The sequence below is a fragment of the Aythya ferina genome (assembly GCF_964211825.1).
Source record: "Aythya ferina genome assembly, chromosome: 1".
NCBI lineage: Eukaryota > Metazoa > Chordata > Aves > Anseriformes > Anatidae > Aythya > Aythya ferina.
The window spans coordinates 200,384,519-200,401,610 of record NC_140296.1 but is presented as its reverse complement, the minus strand read 5'-3'; the positions used below and the strand labels follow the sequence as shown (position 1 = coordinate 200,401,610).

At 45.0% G+C, this 17,092-nt stretch overlaps 1 protein-coding gene across 4 annotated transcripts; it reads left to right on the top strand.

Annotated features, from left to right (window-relative positions):
• The first annotated feature begins 974 nt into the window (after positions 1–974).
• MCM10 (minichromosome maintenance 10 replication initiation factor) lies at positions 975–16,783 on the top strand. 4 transcript variants are annotated; one of them, XM_084517507.1, is made up of 20 exons: positions 975–1,023; positions 1,353–1,427; positions 2,220–2,540; positions 3,335–3,439; positions 4,044–4,178; positions 4,661–4,835; positions 5,636–5,801; positions 6,534–6,701; positions 8,023–8,139; positions 9,104–9,303; positions 10,079–10,179; positions 11,184–11,285; positions 11,383–11,500; positions 12,194–12,422; positions 12,660–12,819; positions 13,125–13,243; positions 14,027–14,140; positions 14,658–14,803; positions 15,006–15,048; positions 15,413–16,783. In XM_084517507.1, the coding sequence occupies exons 2-20, from the start codon at positions 1,421–1,423 to the stop codon at positions 15,494–15,496; spliced, it is 2,610 nt and encodes an 869-aa protein (XP_084373633.1). In that variant the 5' UTR covers positions 975–1,023; positions 1,353–1,420; the 3' UTR covers positions 15,497–16,783. The 4 variants fall into 4 exon arrangements, with proteins under 4 accessions (XP_084373633.1, XP_084373634.1, XP_084373632.1 ...); XM_084517508.1 differs by having other exon boundaries at positions 1,008–1,029; XM_084517506.1 differs by lacking the exon at positions 975–1,023 and adding an exon at positions 1,030–1,118.
• The last annotated feature ends 309 nt before the right edge of the window (positions 16,784–17,092 follow it).

The window sequence follows — 17,092 nt, the reverse complement described above, 5'->3', positions numbered from 1 at the left end:
GGAGAGCCAGGTATCTCCAAACGTACCATTGCCTACCCAATGATTCCCACCCACCAAGATGGGCACCCATCTTCCTATCCAACAAGATGGGTACAAGGTGGTGGATATGCCTGAGCTATGGGCAATTGCTGCAGCTCTGATGGGGCCAGTGGGTCAGGGAAACCTCGGCCTGCAACCAGGTCCTACGGCTGTCCTCCTTACTGGGACAACCACCCAACCGAGCCTTTCAACCACCCAAGTGGTTGAAGTTGTCTGTCGTGCATCCATCCAAGTGGCTGCATCCATCCAACCAAGCCTTTCAGACACCTAACTGAGCTTCTCAGCCACACAACGGAGACTCTCAACCACTCAACTGAGCCTTTCAGCTACCCAATGGAGCCTTCCAACCACCTAACAGATCACTTCAATCACCCAACTGAACATTTCTCTATTTGCTTAGGATATTTGAGTGCATCTTCATATTTTTTCTAGTCATCTGCTGGAACTTCTTCATGATTCCTTCAGTTCCAAAGAATTTCTGTCTTGTCCTTAATTTACCTTTTCTAACCAGGTACTGGTACCACTGGCCTTCAAATACCAGCAACACCATCTCTTTTTTTTTTTATATATACCATCCTGCAGGGTTGACAATACCCTTCTGGTCTGAGCCCACCTCCTCCCATTTTTGGAGCAATTTTGGGGTGATTTCCGTGTACAGTAACAAAAACAAGACTAAACCACTAATTTGGGGGCGATTTCTGTATATGGTGACACGAAAACACTAAATTCATACATATTCAGGTATCTCATTTTTCACAGAATCTTGGATGCTCACCCAAAAAAAAACAAACAACAAAAAAAATGAGACCCCACCCCACCCCTCCATCTGCCCACAACCAAGATGGCGCCCGGCTGCGCCCCCCTATAGCTACCAGGACTAAACATGGCGCGGGCGCAGCGCCCGGTGGTGCCGGCGCGCATGCGCTGAGCAGGGGCGGGGCCCGCTTGGAGTTTTGGCGGGCGGCGGCGAGCGCGCGGCCGGCGGTGAGAGTAGGCTGTGAGGGGATGGGGGGGGAAGGGAAAGTTTGGGTTTAATTAAACCTAATTACGCCGTCTGACCGATGAGGTGGGAGAAAGCGGTAAGCATTTCGTTAAGCCTGCCCGTGACCAGGCTTTTTATCTAAAAATAATGCCTTTCTGCTGCCCTGAGTGCCTCAGAGCTCGGGCTGCAGCTGTAGAAAATGCGCTTGGGGGGGGGGTTGAATTCAGTGGGTCCCTCATCGGGAGCTGTGAGGAAAAGCCACATTCGTGGTTTGCACGTCTAATAAAGAGCCAGAGCAGCTCAATATAGCTGGTTATATCCCTTCTGACAGTATGGATGCTGTTCTCCCGTGACAGAGGGCATTTTACCTCAAGCTCCTGAAGAGATCTTGGTGAAATCATGGAAGGTAAGGGGTAAAAGTGCTCGTTTGCTTTCAGTAGGGAAGCTCTCTTTTGACCAATAAGTTGGTTAATTTTGTCCAGAAAACTTGGTAAACCTCTTAATGAAGGAAGTTACATTGCACTGACTCCTCTCCCAGAGACCTCTGGTGTTGCCCCTTGCCTTTGTCACTGTCGCCTTTGTGTGAGGCTGCTCTGCCTCTTCCCTGGATTTCTCTTTTCTTCAGCAGCAAATGCTAAACACATTCCTTGTTTTGTTCTCTATTTAATTTCTGCTCTCTATCCTATTCCTCTCCTTGTTCTTTATTTTTCCAGTTATTTGTCCTTTTGCTCCATATTCCTTTGCTATGCTGTTCCTTGAGTAAAGCATATCCTCTGATATGCTTTTTTGCCTGTCTGGCATCTTCCTCCTTAACTCCTATTGCCAAAAGCCATTTGGGTGTCCTTGTAGAGCTGTCAGCTATCCTTAACAAGTCCTAAGACTTCTTTGTAACAGAAGCTGTTTTTCAAGCAGCTGCACAGGAGGAAAAGCCAGTGCTAAGCGGCCTGCAAGCTTTCTGCTGACCACCCTGAATCACAAGTGGAGAGTGTCTGCAACCACGTTTCTATCTGACCAGGTGGCAAGAAGCTGCTTTATCTTCCTGCAGCCAAAGTTGAAGCAAATCTTAAAAATACCACTTGTTGCTCTGATTTAGTCTTGGTTGTCACTAGCCTGTGATTAGACTATCTTGAATGTTTTATTCCATGGCAGCTTTCCGCTAAATGTACAGAAGTAACATTGAGTTTAATTTTTGCCTCAGCTGATGATGACTTGGACCTGCTGGCCTCCCTCCTGGAAGAAAGTGAGGAAGCTGAGGAGGGGAACTCTCCTGAGGAGGAAGATGCCCCAAAGGATGAGGGGGGAGAACCAGATGAATACGATGAGCTCTTTGATGCAGAAGATGATGCATCCTACACTGAGGAGGTCAGTGCTGAGGACAGCATAATTGACGAGCAGAAGGAGAACCTGGCTGCACTGTTTGGAGACGTGAATGACCTGCTGGAAGAAGAGGAGGCAGAAGAAACTGTTTCTACTTCAGCTCCCAGTCAAGAAAAAGAGAAGACTAATGAAGAATTGCAAGGTTTGTAACAGCATCTTTTATCTGATTTGTCATATCTATGTTTCTTTTTTCAAGAAAGCTAATGGGCAGAAGCCTGCTGCTTCTCAGTTTAGGACAGTAACCAGACAGGGAATACAGAAAGTACTTGTGAACAACCAAGGCATTCAAAATCCAGTTTTCAGTGCTAAATCCAGCTTTCAGTGCTCATTAACCAAACACACCGACTTATTTTCCTAAAAGAAGGACATGGGACTGAGTAAACCAGGGAGACTCAACTAGCTCTGAACAGGATAGGGAAGGTTTCCTATGTACTTGTGCCTTGTCTGATGAAGAGCAACATTGCTTCAGTCTTCAGGGCTGTCATCCTGGCATCTTTTACCAGCATAACTCCCCCTGCTATCACAGGGCTTACTGGTGGGAGGTTCTGCCATAGCAGCCAATGTTGTAGCAGCAGAGCTGGTCCCTGAGCCTTGCACGTATTTGCTTACACTGGAAGCACTTCTTTAGCTATGGAGTGCAATTGTCAGCAATTTAAATTGTCTTCGTTAAGAAAGATACATGCAACATGTCAAGGAACATATACCAAACAAGTCAAGTATTTATACAAGTCAGCTCCAGGCTGCACAGAAACGTGTTTCTTCACTGTGAGCTATGTAGAATAAGAGCAAAATCTGTACCATGGCTCTAGGCTTTGTTTTCTGGGTTTCTGTGATGTAGTAAAACTGCCAGACTTCATAAATCCCTGCTTGCAATGGCTTCCCGCTGTCTTCATTATTATCTTTCTTTTTTTTTTTTCCTCCTTATTTCTTTCCTAGCTGAGCTGAGAAAATTGCAAGAACAGATGAAGACGTTACAGGAGCAGTTGCAGAAGACAGCTATTGGGCAGCAATCCAGTTCAGGCCCTGAGAAGAAAACCCCTGGTAATGAGACTAATTAAATGAGTTCCTGATTTGTTGGCCTACCAACATGCAAATTACAGGCAAGACTCCAGCTAATCTAAAGTGAGCACTGAGCAGCAAGGAGGAATGGTGGTCTGGTGTATTCCCACGCAGATTGTTTCCTGCAGCTATGGACTAAATCAGTGAGCTGCAGTTTTGGCATCTGCATCATCTGTTAATCCTTCGTGGGGCAATCTGTGACTGAGGTGCTCCAGGGTCTTCTGCTGGAAGTGTTCCTTCTTGCTGGCAGACCTCGGTACGCCCAGAAAATACAGCTGTGTTTATTGCTGTAGCACACTGGGTGTAGTAGTAAACTACATGGGGGAAATTGAAAAGCAAGGGGATGTGCCTGCTTTTCACAGCTTTGTGGTTTCAGTGGCATACAGAGTTTTGGGTCATCAGGGGAAAGAATCACCAGGGTTTTTCTTGATGTTGCATTTCAGATGCTGGAAGTTTAGCTGAAGGATTTCCATGTGGGACCCTGACTTGGCCTCTTTATTCAGAAAATTACTGAGTTTGGAACAATCCTTAGTATTTGAGTCTAGATCCTGAGATCTCATAAATACTTCTTGGTTTTCTTGCCCAGGTAAATCTCCCTGTCTGCCCTTAAAGGAAATCAAAGTTCAGAAGCTGCAAGAGTCGCCCTGTTTCTCGGCTCAGCTGGGCAATCCCTTACTGACAGCCAAGCGAGGAATCCAGAAATCAAAAGCCTCCTCAGCAGGTAGCATTCTCACTGAAACACACTGTGCTTTTGTCAAAAACCTGTGTAGGTCACAGCAGCAGTGCAGACACATCCAGGGTAGTTTTTATACCAGCCAGTGCACTGGGAGCAGTCTGGCCACAGCAGAACAGAGCTCATTACAGAGTTAATTACTGTGTCCTTTGCAATGGGTGCTATGCTCTCTGCTGCTATGGTTAATTTGGACACTGGCAGCGTGTACTTTTAAGCTTACCTGCCCTGGGAAGCTCATGTTGAGGCAGAACTCACTGCTTGAGTACACACAACTGATCCGGAGCTGTCAGTTCCTAAATGACTGTGAGACCAGTCCTGTACCAATAAAACTGATTAATGTCTTTCCTCTGCTCTGTTAAATTAGACTTCTGTTTCTGGTCAGATGTAAGTTGATGTTATTTTTATTTAGATATTTTCTTTTGTTATCAAGAGTTGTATTTGTTTTTTTTCCCATTTTTTTCCTGCTAAAGAAACCAAGACTCCTCCTCCGCGACAAGTCCTCAGTCTGGCATTCCAGCCTCTCAAGTCTGCCCCAGGGAACACGCCCAATAAGGTGACCAGAGAGAAGACTCCTCAGATGCCTACGTGCTCCAGTACAACATCTCAGCCGGTGTCTGTGGAAACCTTCTCGGGGCTGAGATTAAGGTCAGCAGCCCAGCAGTATCCCTGCCTCTTTCTGGGGATATCACCCTCAAGTGATGGGAGAGAGAACACAATCAGTCCAATCTCCAGCGATGCTAATCACAAAGGTGGAGAGCGGAGGACTGGATTTCTGATTTGCTGTTTATACATTGCTTAACCGTGGCAGATTAGTCAGTCATCAGCACACGCTGTAACACAAAGCTATGGCATTGTCTGGTTGTCGTTAAAGTTCACATTAACTTTTTACATGGCTTATTACCTTGTTCCTAGTTTTATCTTTGCTCCTTTCTAACAAAAATTATAATTTTATTAGCCCTTACTTCCCTGAGATGTCCTAAGCAGTGGACACATACAAGGACTGCTTGTGCCCCAGCAGAGCAGATTTCATTTCACACCAAGAAGCCTCAGGAGCCACTCGCCATTCCCATACTCACTGTAGCCACAAGAGGTCTCTGAATACTTACCGTGTCTTCCTCACCAGAAACTGCTGGATTCGCAGCATATTTCCAGATAGCTGTGATACCTGGTCCTTCCTGAAATGAGAAGAGGTAGTGAAAGCTCAGGTCTAAGTTACAGTGCGACTGTTTGGACAAGGAGCAGTGTGTGGTTAGTAGGTTTCCAGGATTTGGGCGGCATTTGGAACTAAGGGGTTTTGTTTCATGTGAACTCAGCATGAAATGATGCACCAAAACATTTTGTTTTGAGACACAGTCTTTCACAGGAGAATGCTGAATATTTTTGTTCATGCTTGTCCATTTATGTAACAGAATGTGTTCTTTTTTACGTGCTTTCATTTGATGTAGAAAACCCCGGGTTTCATCAGCTGAAATGGACAGAAAAATGGCTAACAGGAAGCTGATCCGACTGTCCCAGCTGAAAAACAAACTTGCTACAGAAAACTTGGAGGAAACAGACTGGGTGACATTTGGAGTTATAATAAAGAAGGTCACTCCTCAGAGCGCAAACAACGTAAGTAACTTCGTTGTATCCCAATGAAATGCTGGTCTTCTATCCTGAGAAACTAATTAGGTCTTCAACTTAATCAGCTTCCTTTGTGTAGTTACTGAAAAGCTCCTGTATTAAAGAGCTTGGCTCATCTGGCTTCATGCAGTAATGCTGCTTTTAGTCCTCAGGGTAAGTCCTCAGCTTATCTGGAGCAACTGTCCTGGGCACTAGTGTAAGTGTAGCCGTGGCATACATGGGTGAAAAAAATTTCGACAGATTTATGCCATGTTACATGGGAAACACCAGTGCAAAAAAATGTCTTTCTGGACAGCTCTCTTGTTTAAATGTGGCAACATGTTGTGCCTCCAGCATTTCCCTAGAGATCATTCTACCCTGTGTGGTGCATGACCTGTGGACTTTCACTGATGAAACAGAACTGAATATGCCTTGGTTTTGATTGTTCAGTGGGGTCAAAGCCTCGTTATTCAACAAGCCAGAGTGCTGTCCAGCTTTAATATCAGGAAGATTAGTGAGAGCAGCATTGTTGCACTAGTTTGGCCTCTAAGAATCCTAGAACTGGCTGTGTGGCTGGATGTATTGTATCTAACCTTTACTGAGGTTACAGTTTGTGCTTGTCTAAACCAGGAAATCCCAAGGGAAAGTAATTAGAATAACTCGTTCAGTGTGACAGCAAGAGAGGATGCAATCAGTGTCTTCTTTGCTGAGAGCTGAAAGGAAAACAAATGTTCATTCCAGGGCAGAACCTTCAGCATCTGGCGGCTGAATGACCTGCGGGATCTCAATCAGTCTGTCTCACTCTTCTTGTTTGGTGATGTCCATAAGGAGCACTGGAAGACAGACCAAGGCACGGTCATTGGGCTGCTCAACGCTAATCCTATGAAACCTAAAGAAGGCTCGGATGAGGTGGGAGAACTTTTCACTTGCCCATCAGCTGTGGAAGAAAACAAACAAAAAAACGTAGCTGAACTTTTTCATATCTGCCTGAGATTTAGCTTTATAACATGTTAAGGTTGAAATTACAGTAGTCTGATCTAGCTATTTGCATGATGTGTATGTGCTCTTGACTTTTTGGTAAACTAACTCCAAGAAGTCCAATCAGACATCTAAAACCAAAGTTCATTGTAGTGTTTAACCTGCTTTTGGTAGCAGTCAGCTCCTCTGGAGTTGTAGGAATTGTATCTTCTTGTCAGTTTGTTCAGCTACTTCAGTGCAGTGCCCGGTCCAGCTGAAACATCTCGACAAGCTGAAAAAAGGGGGAAGCTCATTTCTCTCCCCTAATTTAAGCATGAGATGTGATTGGAAATGCTTCCTGGTTCCAAAACTGTGGCTGAAAAAGGTCTTTGATTTATAAAACAAATCATATATTATGTATAGTAAGTTGATACATAGCACTTCATTTGTTTAATCAATTACTTATAAATGCAGAACATGATGAATTACTTTTTCTTTATGTATCAAAACATGTAAGGTAGCTTCATTTTGCTAATAAGTTAAATGTTTTCTTAATGTCTTTTTAATTGCACTGGAATGGAAACCGTTTTTACTGACTTCTGTCAAGGGTAATTTCAGTCTAGTTGCTGGTGATGTGGTGTTTTGCATTTTAAATTCTCCAAATGGAAAAATTAAGAATCTCATTAATTGTCTATTAAACTATATAATTGCTGAAATTAACATTAATAAGCTGTAGAAAGGCCTGCTGGTGAGTAGGAAGGCGCATCGGATTTAATGCAAGGCCTGTACTGAATGTTTCTTCTTAGCTAAAAATGGACACCTTTAGAGCTACATAAAAACGGATTTTGCTGAATATTTCTTGTCTACAAGTCCCAGTATCTCTGGGTGGCATGAAGATGATGCTTTTGTTGTCCCACAGGAGACAGTTTTGTCTGGATCTGGACATATGGAGAGGGACAGAGAGTTCCAGTCCATCTCCACTTCTCCTCCGCTGCCAAATGCGGTTGCCATGATGCTGTCAGCTTGCTTTCCTGAGGCTCCGAGCATAGAAACACAACATCCTTCATCTCCTTGTGGGAAATAAATCTGCTTTTTTTGTTTTTAACTGAGCCTTTTTCTCAACCTGAACAGGATGTTGTAGCTTTCTTAAACTAGGCCTGCATTTTTTTTAAAGCTGCACTGCTAATACCAGAGGTGCCAAACTAGACTAGAAGCAAACCAGTGACATCTTGAGAGAAGCCCCTCCTCAAGACATGTTCTGATTTCTTTCTAGGTGTGCCTGTCTGTTGACCATCCCCAGAAGATCCTGCTCATGGGTGAAGCTCTGGACCTGGGTACATGCAAAGCCAAGAAGAAGAACGGTGGTTCCTGCACACAGATAGTGAACCTGGTTTGTACCTCAGTAGTTAGGACATCCTGAAGCTGTTGGTGAATTTTAGCTGCTGCTTTTGTACTCATGCTCTAACTCTTTTACTTCTTTCTGGATCTTGTAAGTAATTAAAGTGGGTGGAAAAGCTGAGGAATGAAACTCCAAAGAGCTGTTTCTCTGATAGCCCTGTAGCAGCAGCACTGCAGCTCCCTAAAAGCAAAGCTAGTGCTGCAGTGGAAAGATAATGGTCTCAACTCAAGGCTGTGACTACAGACCCACTCCAGGAAGTGGCTGTGCACAGGGCTATCGGTGTCAGTGAAATATTTCACGGCCACTTGGAACAGACCCAGATGGAGGCTCTGGCAGAAGGACCTCCTGAAGCAATTGGCTGCTTGGTTACTTAGTGACAAAAGATGTGTAATTATGGGATAATTGTAGCTATACAAACATGGGGCAGATGGATATCAACAATAGAAGAGTAATTTCTTTTTGTTGGTGAGAAGAATCCCCTGAGAGAGTGCATTTATGACACTGCTTTCTCTGGCAGGCAAGTTTACTAACTTAAGTTCCAAACTGCCCTGCATTGATGCTGAAACCTGATGAATTAATTTGGAATCAGTGCATGAAACGTGCTCCAGTTTATCTTTGTGTTCATAGCAGTAAGAAAATGGCATACAGCTCAGTCAGGAGCACAGAATTTGGTCAAGAGGACCTGGAACGTCAGTTGACCTGAGCCAAGGAGTGGCCTTAAAATTCCTGGGATGGAAGAAGTCTTTGCACAAGCTTTTTTTTTCCCGTGATTAGCACAGGCAATTTTAATTTCACTTTTTATTGCTGAGCGTGAGCGTATGTTTGCTGATTTGGGTGATTGCTGGAATGCTACAATGGAGATGAGACTTCAGTTTAGCCACAGGTGTGGGTGAGGGGAATGAAGTAAATTGTATCTAATCATGTTTTGCAACAATCTTCTTCCATTTATTTTCAGAATGACTGTGAGTATTGTCAGTACCACGTACAATCCCAGTACAAGAGGCTCAGCTCGAAGCGGGCAGATCTGCAGTCTACCTTCTCTGGGGGCCGCATTCCCAAAAAAATTGCTCGGAGAAATCCCACTTTGAAGGAGAGGCTGTGCCAGGATGGATTCTACTATGGAGGAGTCTCTTCAACAGCATACGCAGCCTCAGTGTAAGACAAGCCACACGTTTCCTTTGGGCTCAAGCACAGGTCTAAGATTTTGAACAAAATTTCCCCCTCATATATAAATGAGTGTGAAGCTCTCTCTTAAGGGTGGCTGTTTAGTTAGAGTTCTTTTTCATCATTTTCACCTGCATTCATCAAACAGGAATAAATGTCCCACGTATGGTGTAATACTTTTGGCCTCACAAGGTAACAGAGCTGCTGTCTGATAGGAAAATTTCATCAGTCAGTGCTAAGATGTTGGCAGGTGTGTTTTTATCTCTGAATTAATACTGTGTTGTGAAGCCAGATGATATTGGGTGTCAGTAGATAAATGACCTTTTACCATGAGGTCCCAAGTGTTCAAGTTGAGTATTTTCCAGTGCCATTCCCTTACCCTAATTTGTCGTGACTCATCAAATTTTAATTCCAGTTTCAGTGTCGGTGCATTCTGTATTTCTTCTTCCTCCTCTTCCCTTCCTTGACTGAAATGACACAATATCACCGTGTCGATGAAGAGGCAGTGGTACACCCTGTGTATTATTAAGTTACCAAAGCTGGTAGATCCCTGTGTATCACAGACTGAAGTGGAAGGGTCAGGCCCTTTAACCAAATCCCACTGAAGACAGCTGTGGAAAGACTTGAGTCACAGCTGGATCAAGCTCTGTGTTTACACACTGCTTTAATTCCCATACCACTGCCATCTGATAACTGGTGTGACTCCACAGTAATGAAGCAACCCCCAAAAAAACCCTGACGTTCTGGTTTTGTTTCTTCTTTCTAGTGCAGCAGCTGCCGCGCCAAAAAGGAAGGTTCAAACCACTCTCTCCAATCTGGTCGTGAGAGGAGTTGATGCAATTGTCCAGGAAACCAAGCAGAAAATTGGTACTTAACTACCTGTGTAGTCTCTTCACCCTCCAGATATTTTTTTTGACTTGATGTGTAGCTGTGTCCCAGGACCCTGAATGAATCTGGCAATTTGTTTGCTACAGAGATAGACGTTTGCAGGCTGCTTTCCCAATTGATCTAAACTCCTCTTTCTTCTTGAGATCACAGCTGCCAGGCAAATGTAACTAAGCAACTGTGTGGCTTTGTGCATCTTTTTTCAGCAGCGCCCCTGAATTAAGTCTCCCGTTCTGTCTTTGGACAATGACAGAAGATCTTTGCCAGATTAATGGGAATTGGAAATTCTAAGAACTTTGAACCAGAGAATTTATTTTAATTGATTAAAATAGATGGCTTCTGTTAGTCTAGGAGGCTTCCAAGGAATACTAAGTATAAATCGGAGACAGGTCTGCAATGCAGGGGGCCTGCTGGGTGCCTAGCCTGTTTCTTGTGCTTTTCTTTTGTCATCATCAAAGCATGTTCCTCCCGTAGTCTTTGGAAATTCACTGATCTTCTCTACCTGTGTTTCTTTTCTGCAAAGCACTTAATATTACACCTTCTTTACACTCAGTGGAGAGCAGATGACAGATTATTCAAACCACATGCTCCAGACGTTGCTTAGATGTCTTATCCATCTTTTAGTTCCTTCAGTTGCCACCATTTCAGGCACCATAGCCTGTGTAATTTCTCTAGCTGCTCTTAATTCCCCAAGAATAACATTTGATGGCTGTGGGGCTTTCAAGCAAAAACTGTTTAAAAAGGGGGATGGTGGGAACACTACAGATCAACAAGGCTGGGGGGGGCTGACTGATGAAACTGCTGAAGAGGTAGAAATATTTGTGTGACGTGCTGTTCTTGAGCAACCAAATATAATGTAGAAGTTGCTCCTGCTCTGGGGGGTGCTTGAGCAGATGACCTGCAGGGGTTATTTCCAACCCTCTGAAGCTAGGTCTGCTTCCCTTTCTGGCTCCAAGTCTCTTATATTTATGCCTCTTCTGCTCCAGGTGCAGCAAAGAGGCCCATGCCGTGTTCTGAGGAGTTCAAAGAACTGCTGGCACAGCCAACCTTTGGAGCACGAAACCTCTGCAAGCACTGGACCAAAGCAGGTGTGTCCTTGTGCCTGAAGGAAAACCCACTCCTGAGAGCTCTTGGCTCCTTCTAAGCAAACACTGGTGTTTTTTTTTTCTTTTTTATTTCTCCCAGATGCTGAAAATAAGCAAGGGGGCACTTTTCAATCTCTCTCTGCATCAGCACTGCTCAAGCAACAGAAGCAGAAATTGCTGGAGGCCAGAAAAAAGCGATCTGAAGAGATTCAGAGGAGGTAACACATGCTGACTTTCACAAGAAGGGGTCCATTACTGTGGCCTGTTATTGTACAGAGATAGTTTGCTTTTTTCATAAAAACTTCGTTTAAATAGAAATACTGCACTGGGGTTTTTGTTTGTTTTAGTAGAGACCTGAATACTCTGGAGTGGTGCCCAGTAACTGGGAGGCATGATGGGAAGAGGTTGATTAGAGTAGGAAGCTGGCATCAGGACTCCTGGTTCTGATCATTGCTGGCCTGAAAGGGTCTTCTGAACCTAACAATTTGCCAAGTGCATCTCTGTTAACAAACCTAAGAAAAACCCCATAAGGGCCATCCTGGATGAAACTGAAACTGGCAGAGCCTAGTAGCCTCAAAAGGCTCAACTAGAGCCGAAACAAAAGGTTCTAAAACAGAACCTTAAGGAGAAAAATAAAACTAGGTACCAATCATGATGATTTTTTGTTACAGTACCCCTGAAAGGATTTTTTTTTTTCCATGAACCTGTCCAACCTCTGTCACGACTTACGTAAACCTATGTATTTATGTGCTTAACTACCAATTCAACAAAAAAGTCCATTTCTTCGTGATCTTTCAGCTCCTACCTGCTAGCTTTATTTGAGGTTTCTCTCTGTTTGTTTGTTTTGGAAAGAACCCTTCTGTCTCTGTGACTTGTGTCACTATCTGAGTGGATTACTTTTGCCTTACAAGGTTTCTCCAGAACACGAGTAAAGCTGACAGCCCTGCTCTCCCATCCTCCTCCGGGCAGTCCTCACACCTTTCCCCAACGCCTGGAGCAGAGTTTCCCAAAGCTGCAAAAATGTCAACTCCTCAGAGGCCCAGGCTCGGCACAGGCTTCTCAGAAGGAGAAGACATCCTCTTCTTTGATGGGCCTCCACCTCCAACACCAAAACTGGGCAGCTTGGCAGAAGCCAAAAAGGTAACAGCTCTTCGAATGGGTGGGTTTTGAGTGTGAAGAAGGGGAGGATAAGGGAAGCTTGATCTGGGGTAATACAGGAGTCATCAGGAGCTGGGGATTTTGTTGGTTTTCTCTTTGCTCTGTTCTGTGTGGATCTTTCCTCCTCCATTTGACAGACTTCCTCTGCTACTGCTGGAAGTAGGAACATTGGAGCTAGGCTGGTCACCAACCCGTTCACTGCTCTTTCCTGTTTTCTAGCTGGCTGCAATACAGCGACTGCGAGCAAAAGGCCAGGTTCTTGCTAAAACTGATCCAAACAGTGTCAAGCGGAAAAGAGCTGAGCTCGATGATGTCCTAGAAATTGTTGAAAGAGTTGAAAAAAATGTTGCCCAGTCGCAGAACACAGATGCAAGCAACGGTAAGTCCTGTTATGTTCTAGAATGGAAAAAAGTGTGCTTATGTTCTGCTGAGCAGGGCACTATTCCTGGGTCAAAGACAGCTTTGAGAGAAGGTGCAATGTTACCTATAAAATGCTGTTATTTCTCTGAAGCCATCTTTGGCCTTGGCATCACATTCTCCTGGACTATTAAAGTCTGTTGCTTGACCTGAACATTTGCTTGAGACATCTGAGACTTCCAAAACCTCCTCCAGTGACCATGCTTAGAAATCACAACCTTGTTTTGACCTTGGTCTCTAGAGAACTGAACTCTTTTGTTTTTCTAGAAGTGGATGAACTGGAGCCTGCCCAGAAGAAGCGACGTGAGCAGCTGGCCTATCTGCAGTCAGAAGAGTTCCAGAAAATCCTGAATGCCAAGTCCAAGCACACGGGTATCCTGAAAGAGGTATGGCCTCCATCCAGCCATGACTGAGGGCTTAGACCTAGGGAGCTGATAGGACTCCTCATAATGATTTCAGCAAGAAGCAGGTACCCAAACATGCCCCAGGTACCACGTCACCCTGACGAGTAGCATCAGGGGTCTGAGCACACGGAGCACCTTGCCTCCAAGTCAACATTATTATGGTACCTGTGCTAAGGTCAAGGTGCCATCCTCTCTTTTTTTTGCTGTTTGCAAGAATCAGTGAAGCTTCCCAGTTAGTGGATGAACAAAGAAATCCTGCCTTTAAAAACAAGTTAGCCACATGTCTATTTTTTACCTCACTTCTTGTCATCTTGGCCATGTAAAGGTTGCACTGAAGAGCTAAGAGCTCGGGTTTCTCCCATCAGGGTCCCTGCTGAGCATGTTACCAGGGGATACCAGCTCTCCAGAGGCACAGGGCTCTTGTCTTGGATATGTTGTGTTATGAATTCCTAGTTATTTTAAGGTCTGCTGAGGAGTAATATTTTGGGTAAGAACCAATCTTATCCATTGCATCTGCCTGCCTCCCCTTTATCTGCACGATATGTGGTCATTTCACTAGTGCCTGCTGTTTAACCCTTCCACTCATATGTCTCAGTGGTGGTAGAGCACAGCACGGATTATTCAAAGCTAGAAATATTTGGTCCTCCTCTGGCTCCTAGACTGCAATCTTCCCCCAGACAATCCCAGTAACTTGTCCAGGGGTCACATGTGGAGTGGCTTCTCCCATCTTTCTCCCCATAACCCTTTTTCCTGTTCCCCCCACAGGCTGAGGCTGAGATGCAGGAACAATACTTTCAGCCCCTGGTAAAAAAGGAAGAAATGGAAGAGAAGATGAGGAACATTAAAGAAGTGAAATGTCGGGTTGTGACATGCAAAACAGTAAGTGAGGTGGAGCCAGGGTGACAGCAGGGGAGTGGGGTGCAGATGGTACAAAATGGTGCTGGATCATCCTGCAGCCTTCCACCAGTCACTCAGTTGGCCGTAGTCCAGTTCAGGGATCAAATGGGGATGGTTTTATTCCTTGCAATTCTTTTGGAGAGCAGCACATGCCCTGAGGGACTTTGAGACATGAGGATGCTGGCGTGGCAGGCTTTAGTCCTGTGCTCAACATTGATTTGGTGTTTATGGCAGTGAGTTCCCCAGATATTGGTGCTCTGGCATCCATTTACCAGCACTATCCCTGAAGTGCTTGGGACCAACGCCCTTGATTCCCCATATTACACGGTCAGTGAAGCCCCGTGCCTTCAAAAACATCTCTCTCAGATCTCAGACTGTTGGGCACTTCTAGATGGGAGAAGGCAGAGGGGCTTTGGTTTGGATATTCAGCTGTACTCAGCCCACAGAACAGGCGCTGTGTGCTGGGGAAGCAGTCGCAGCTCTTTCTTCTCCCTGACAGTGTAACTACACCTACTTCAAGCCTCTGGAGACGTGCGTGCAGGATAACCACGACTACCACTGGCATGATGGCATCAAGCGATTTTTCAAATGTCCTTGTGGCAACCGAGCTATTTCCCTTGACAGGCTCCCCAAAAAGCCCTGCAGGTAAGAAATGAGCCTTGTGAATTTGTGACTTGGGTTTTCGTACTGTCTGTTCACAAGTAAAGTGCTGGGAGTCACAGAATCATGCCCTAAAACTGGAATGTCAGTCTTCCTGCTGAGTGCTGTGGGAAAAGCCTGGGGCCTATTTTGGATGCCCTCAGCAAACACACCGCAGTGGTCCTCACCTCCCATCTTCATCTTTCAGCACCTGTGGCCTCTTCAAGTGGGAGCGAGACGGGATGCTAAAGGTAAGACACCAATTTCTGAGCACCTCAGCACTCTGCCTTTTGTCCCAGGCTTTGCTTCAGTGACCTTGGGACCTGCCAGCAAAGCCCAGCAGCTCTGCACCTCATCAGACCCCTACAGGAACCTGCAGACTGTGTTTAGTGGAGTTTCTCTTTTTGCTTTCTGCTCTTGAAGCTTTGTTTTAATTAACCATGGGGATGGGGAAATTGCTTTTTAGCAGATCTGTGAAAATTCAGAGTGCCAAGTTTTCTAGAGGGTCTGTCAATGTTTAATCAGATAACTTAGGCCCACCACAACTTCTGTCACAAAACTGGGAAACCTCTTGCTACATTTTTAACTTCCTTTCTCCATGATTTGTATTTCTAGGAGAAAAAAGGTCCGAAGATTGGTGGAGAAACACTTTTACCGAGAGGGGAAGAGCAACCAAAATTCCTCAATAGTATGATGTGACCTGGAGTTGATGTTTTCACAACATAAGGAAGGATTTCTATGTCTAACCCACGCATTACTGGAATGCCAGGAGGATTCTGGCTTGATGAATCAACAAGGAAGTCAATTTCTCTTGAGAGGGACATCCACAAAGTCTCCTCTTGACTGGATCACTGCATGAGCATTCAGCATTGATCTTTTTAAAACTACCTGGAAAAGGCTGCATGTGAAATACCCCTTCGTGTCTGTTCTGTCTTAGTAACAGCTTGTTTACAAGATTTAGCCTAGAAAAGAGACAGGTACTATGGAGTAATCCCACAATTTATGTTAAATGACTAGTGTAGAATGACCCCACCAGAATTTTAAGGGACAAATCATCATGAACTGGGAGAGCTCTGACTGAGAAGTCTGATTCTGTATGCACTTGTGAAATTAATGTTGTGCTGCTTGATGTCAGCCTTGTGCCTTTTCAGCTGTTGGCTGAAAAGGGATGTGAGAGGGTTGTAACCACACAGTGATCTTCATTAGCTCCAAAATTACTCGCTTGGAACCCTTAAGAGCAGGTTTCAAGTGGTTCTGGAGTTGTTTCCTTGGCTTATGACTTCAGAAAACTTCTGTGCCCCCAGGTGTCTGCAGTGCAGGCTAACCAGAGCCCTTACAAAAGCCTTTCCCTTTCCCAGCTGGATTCCCAGCACCACCTGCACTACAACACTCCTACAGCTACAACCCTGCAGCTCCCACCTCAGAAAAGGCATTTTAACGAGTCTGGCACTCCTGTGAGTGGTCTTAAAGAGCCGAGTGATTCTGTTGCACAGCTTTTCCCTTTTTTCTGGCATTTTAAATCTTCCTGAAAACCTTCCCATTTGTTACCTTGTGGACCTTGGATGCTGCCACAGCTGCTTAAGGGGACAGGAGACATCTCAGCCCAAGCAGGAGTGATCCCAGCAGGATCACAGGGGATTTTTAAGTACCTTATACCACCCGCATCTCTGTGTTTTGGTGAAACTGCCACATTCTTAGGTCACAGTGGCTTCATCAATGGCTCTTGTTTGCACAGGGGATGGAAGCAAAATGTTCCTGCACTTGAAGCATCTGGGCAGGTTTACCTGCGTACTCGAGCCCTCTTCTCCAGGTGGTGCTTCTGCTGGGCAGCTTTGCTTGGCACATTGCCTTCATTTCAGTCTCGTTTTGGTACTGTTTGTTGGGTCAGGAGGTGTCGCTGGTTGGTGACTGTAGATATGGAGCTGTGACAGAGCTTGGAAGTGTCCCTTGTTGCCTCATCCAGAATAAACACTGTGTAATGGAGCACTCCCTGCCTCTGGATGGTATTTCTCTGAGGAAGAGGAGGTGTGAGGTGCTTGCTCAGCATCCTTGCTAGCTCATTGCTGAATCACCAAATGGAATTGGTCTGTAGCTGGTTCCCAGATGGTTTTTCTTAGACCAGCAGGAGTTTCTCATTTGGAGTTCCATCCACAGCAGTATCAGCCTTCAGCTGGCAAGTTGAAAGCTTCACATGTTTTCCAGTTCCTATCTCTTGGGCCAGTGGAGGGGAAATTCCTGCAGAAATAAAACTACCAAAGGCAATCCTTTATCTTCACCAGTGCGTGCAGGCCTGTG

Coding starts and splice junctions, on each gene's coding strand:
- MCM10 (XM_084517507.1), top strand. Junction 4,836..5,635: donor TTCTCGGGGCTGAGATTAAG/GTCAGCAGCCCA, acceptor CATTTGATGTAG/AAAACCCCGGGTTTCATCAG. Junction 8,140..9,103: donor GCACACAGATAGTGAACCTG/GTTTGTACCTCA, acceptor ATTTATTTTCAG/AATGACTGTGAGTATTGTCA.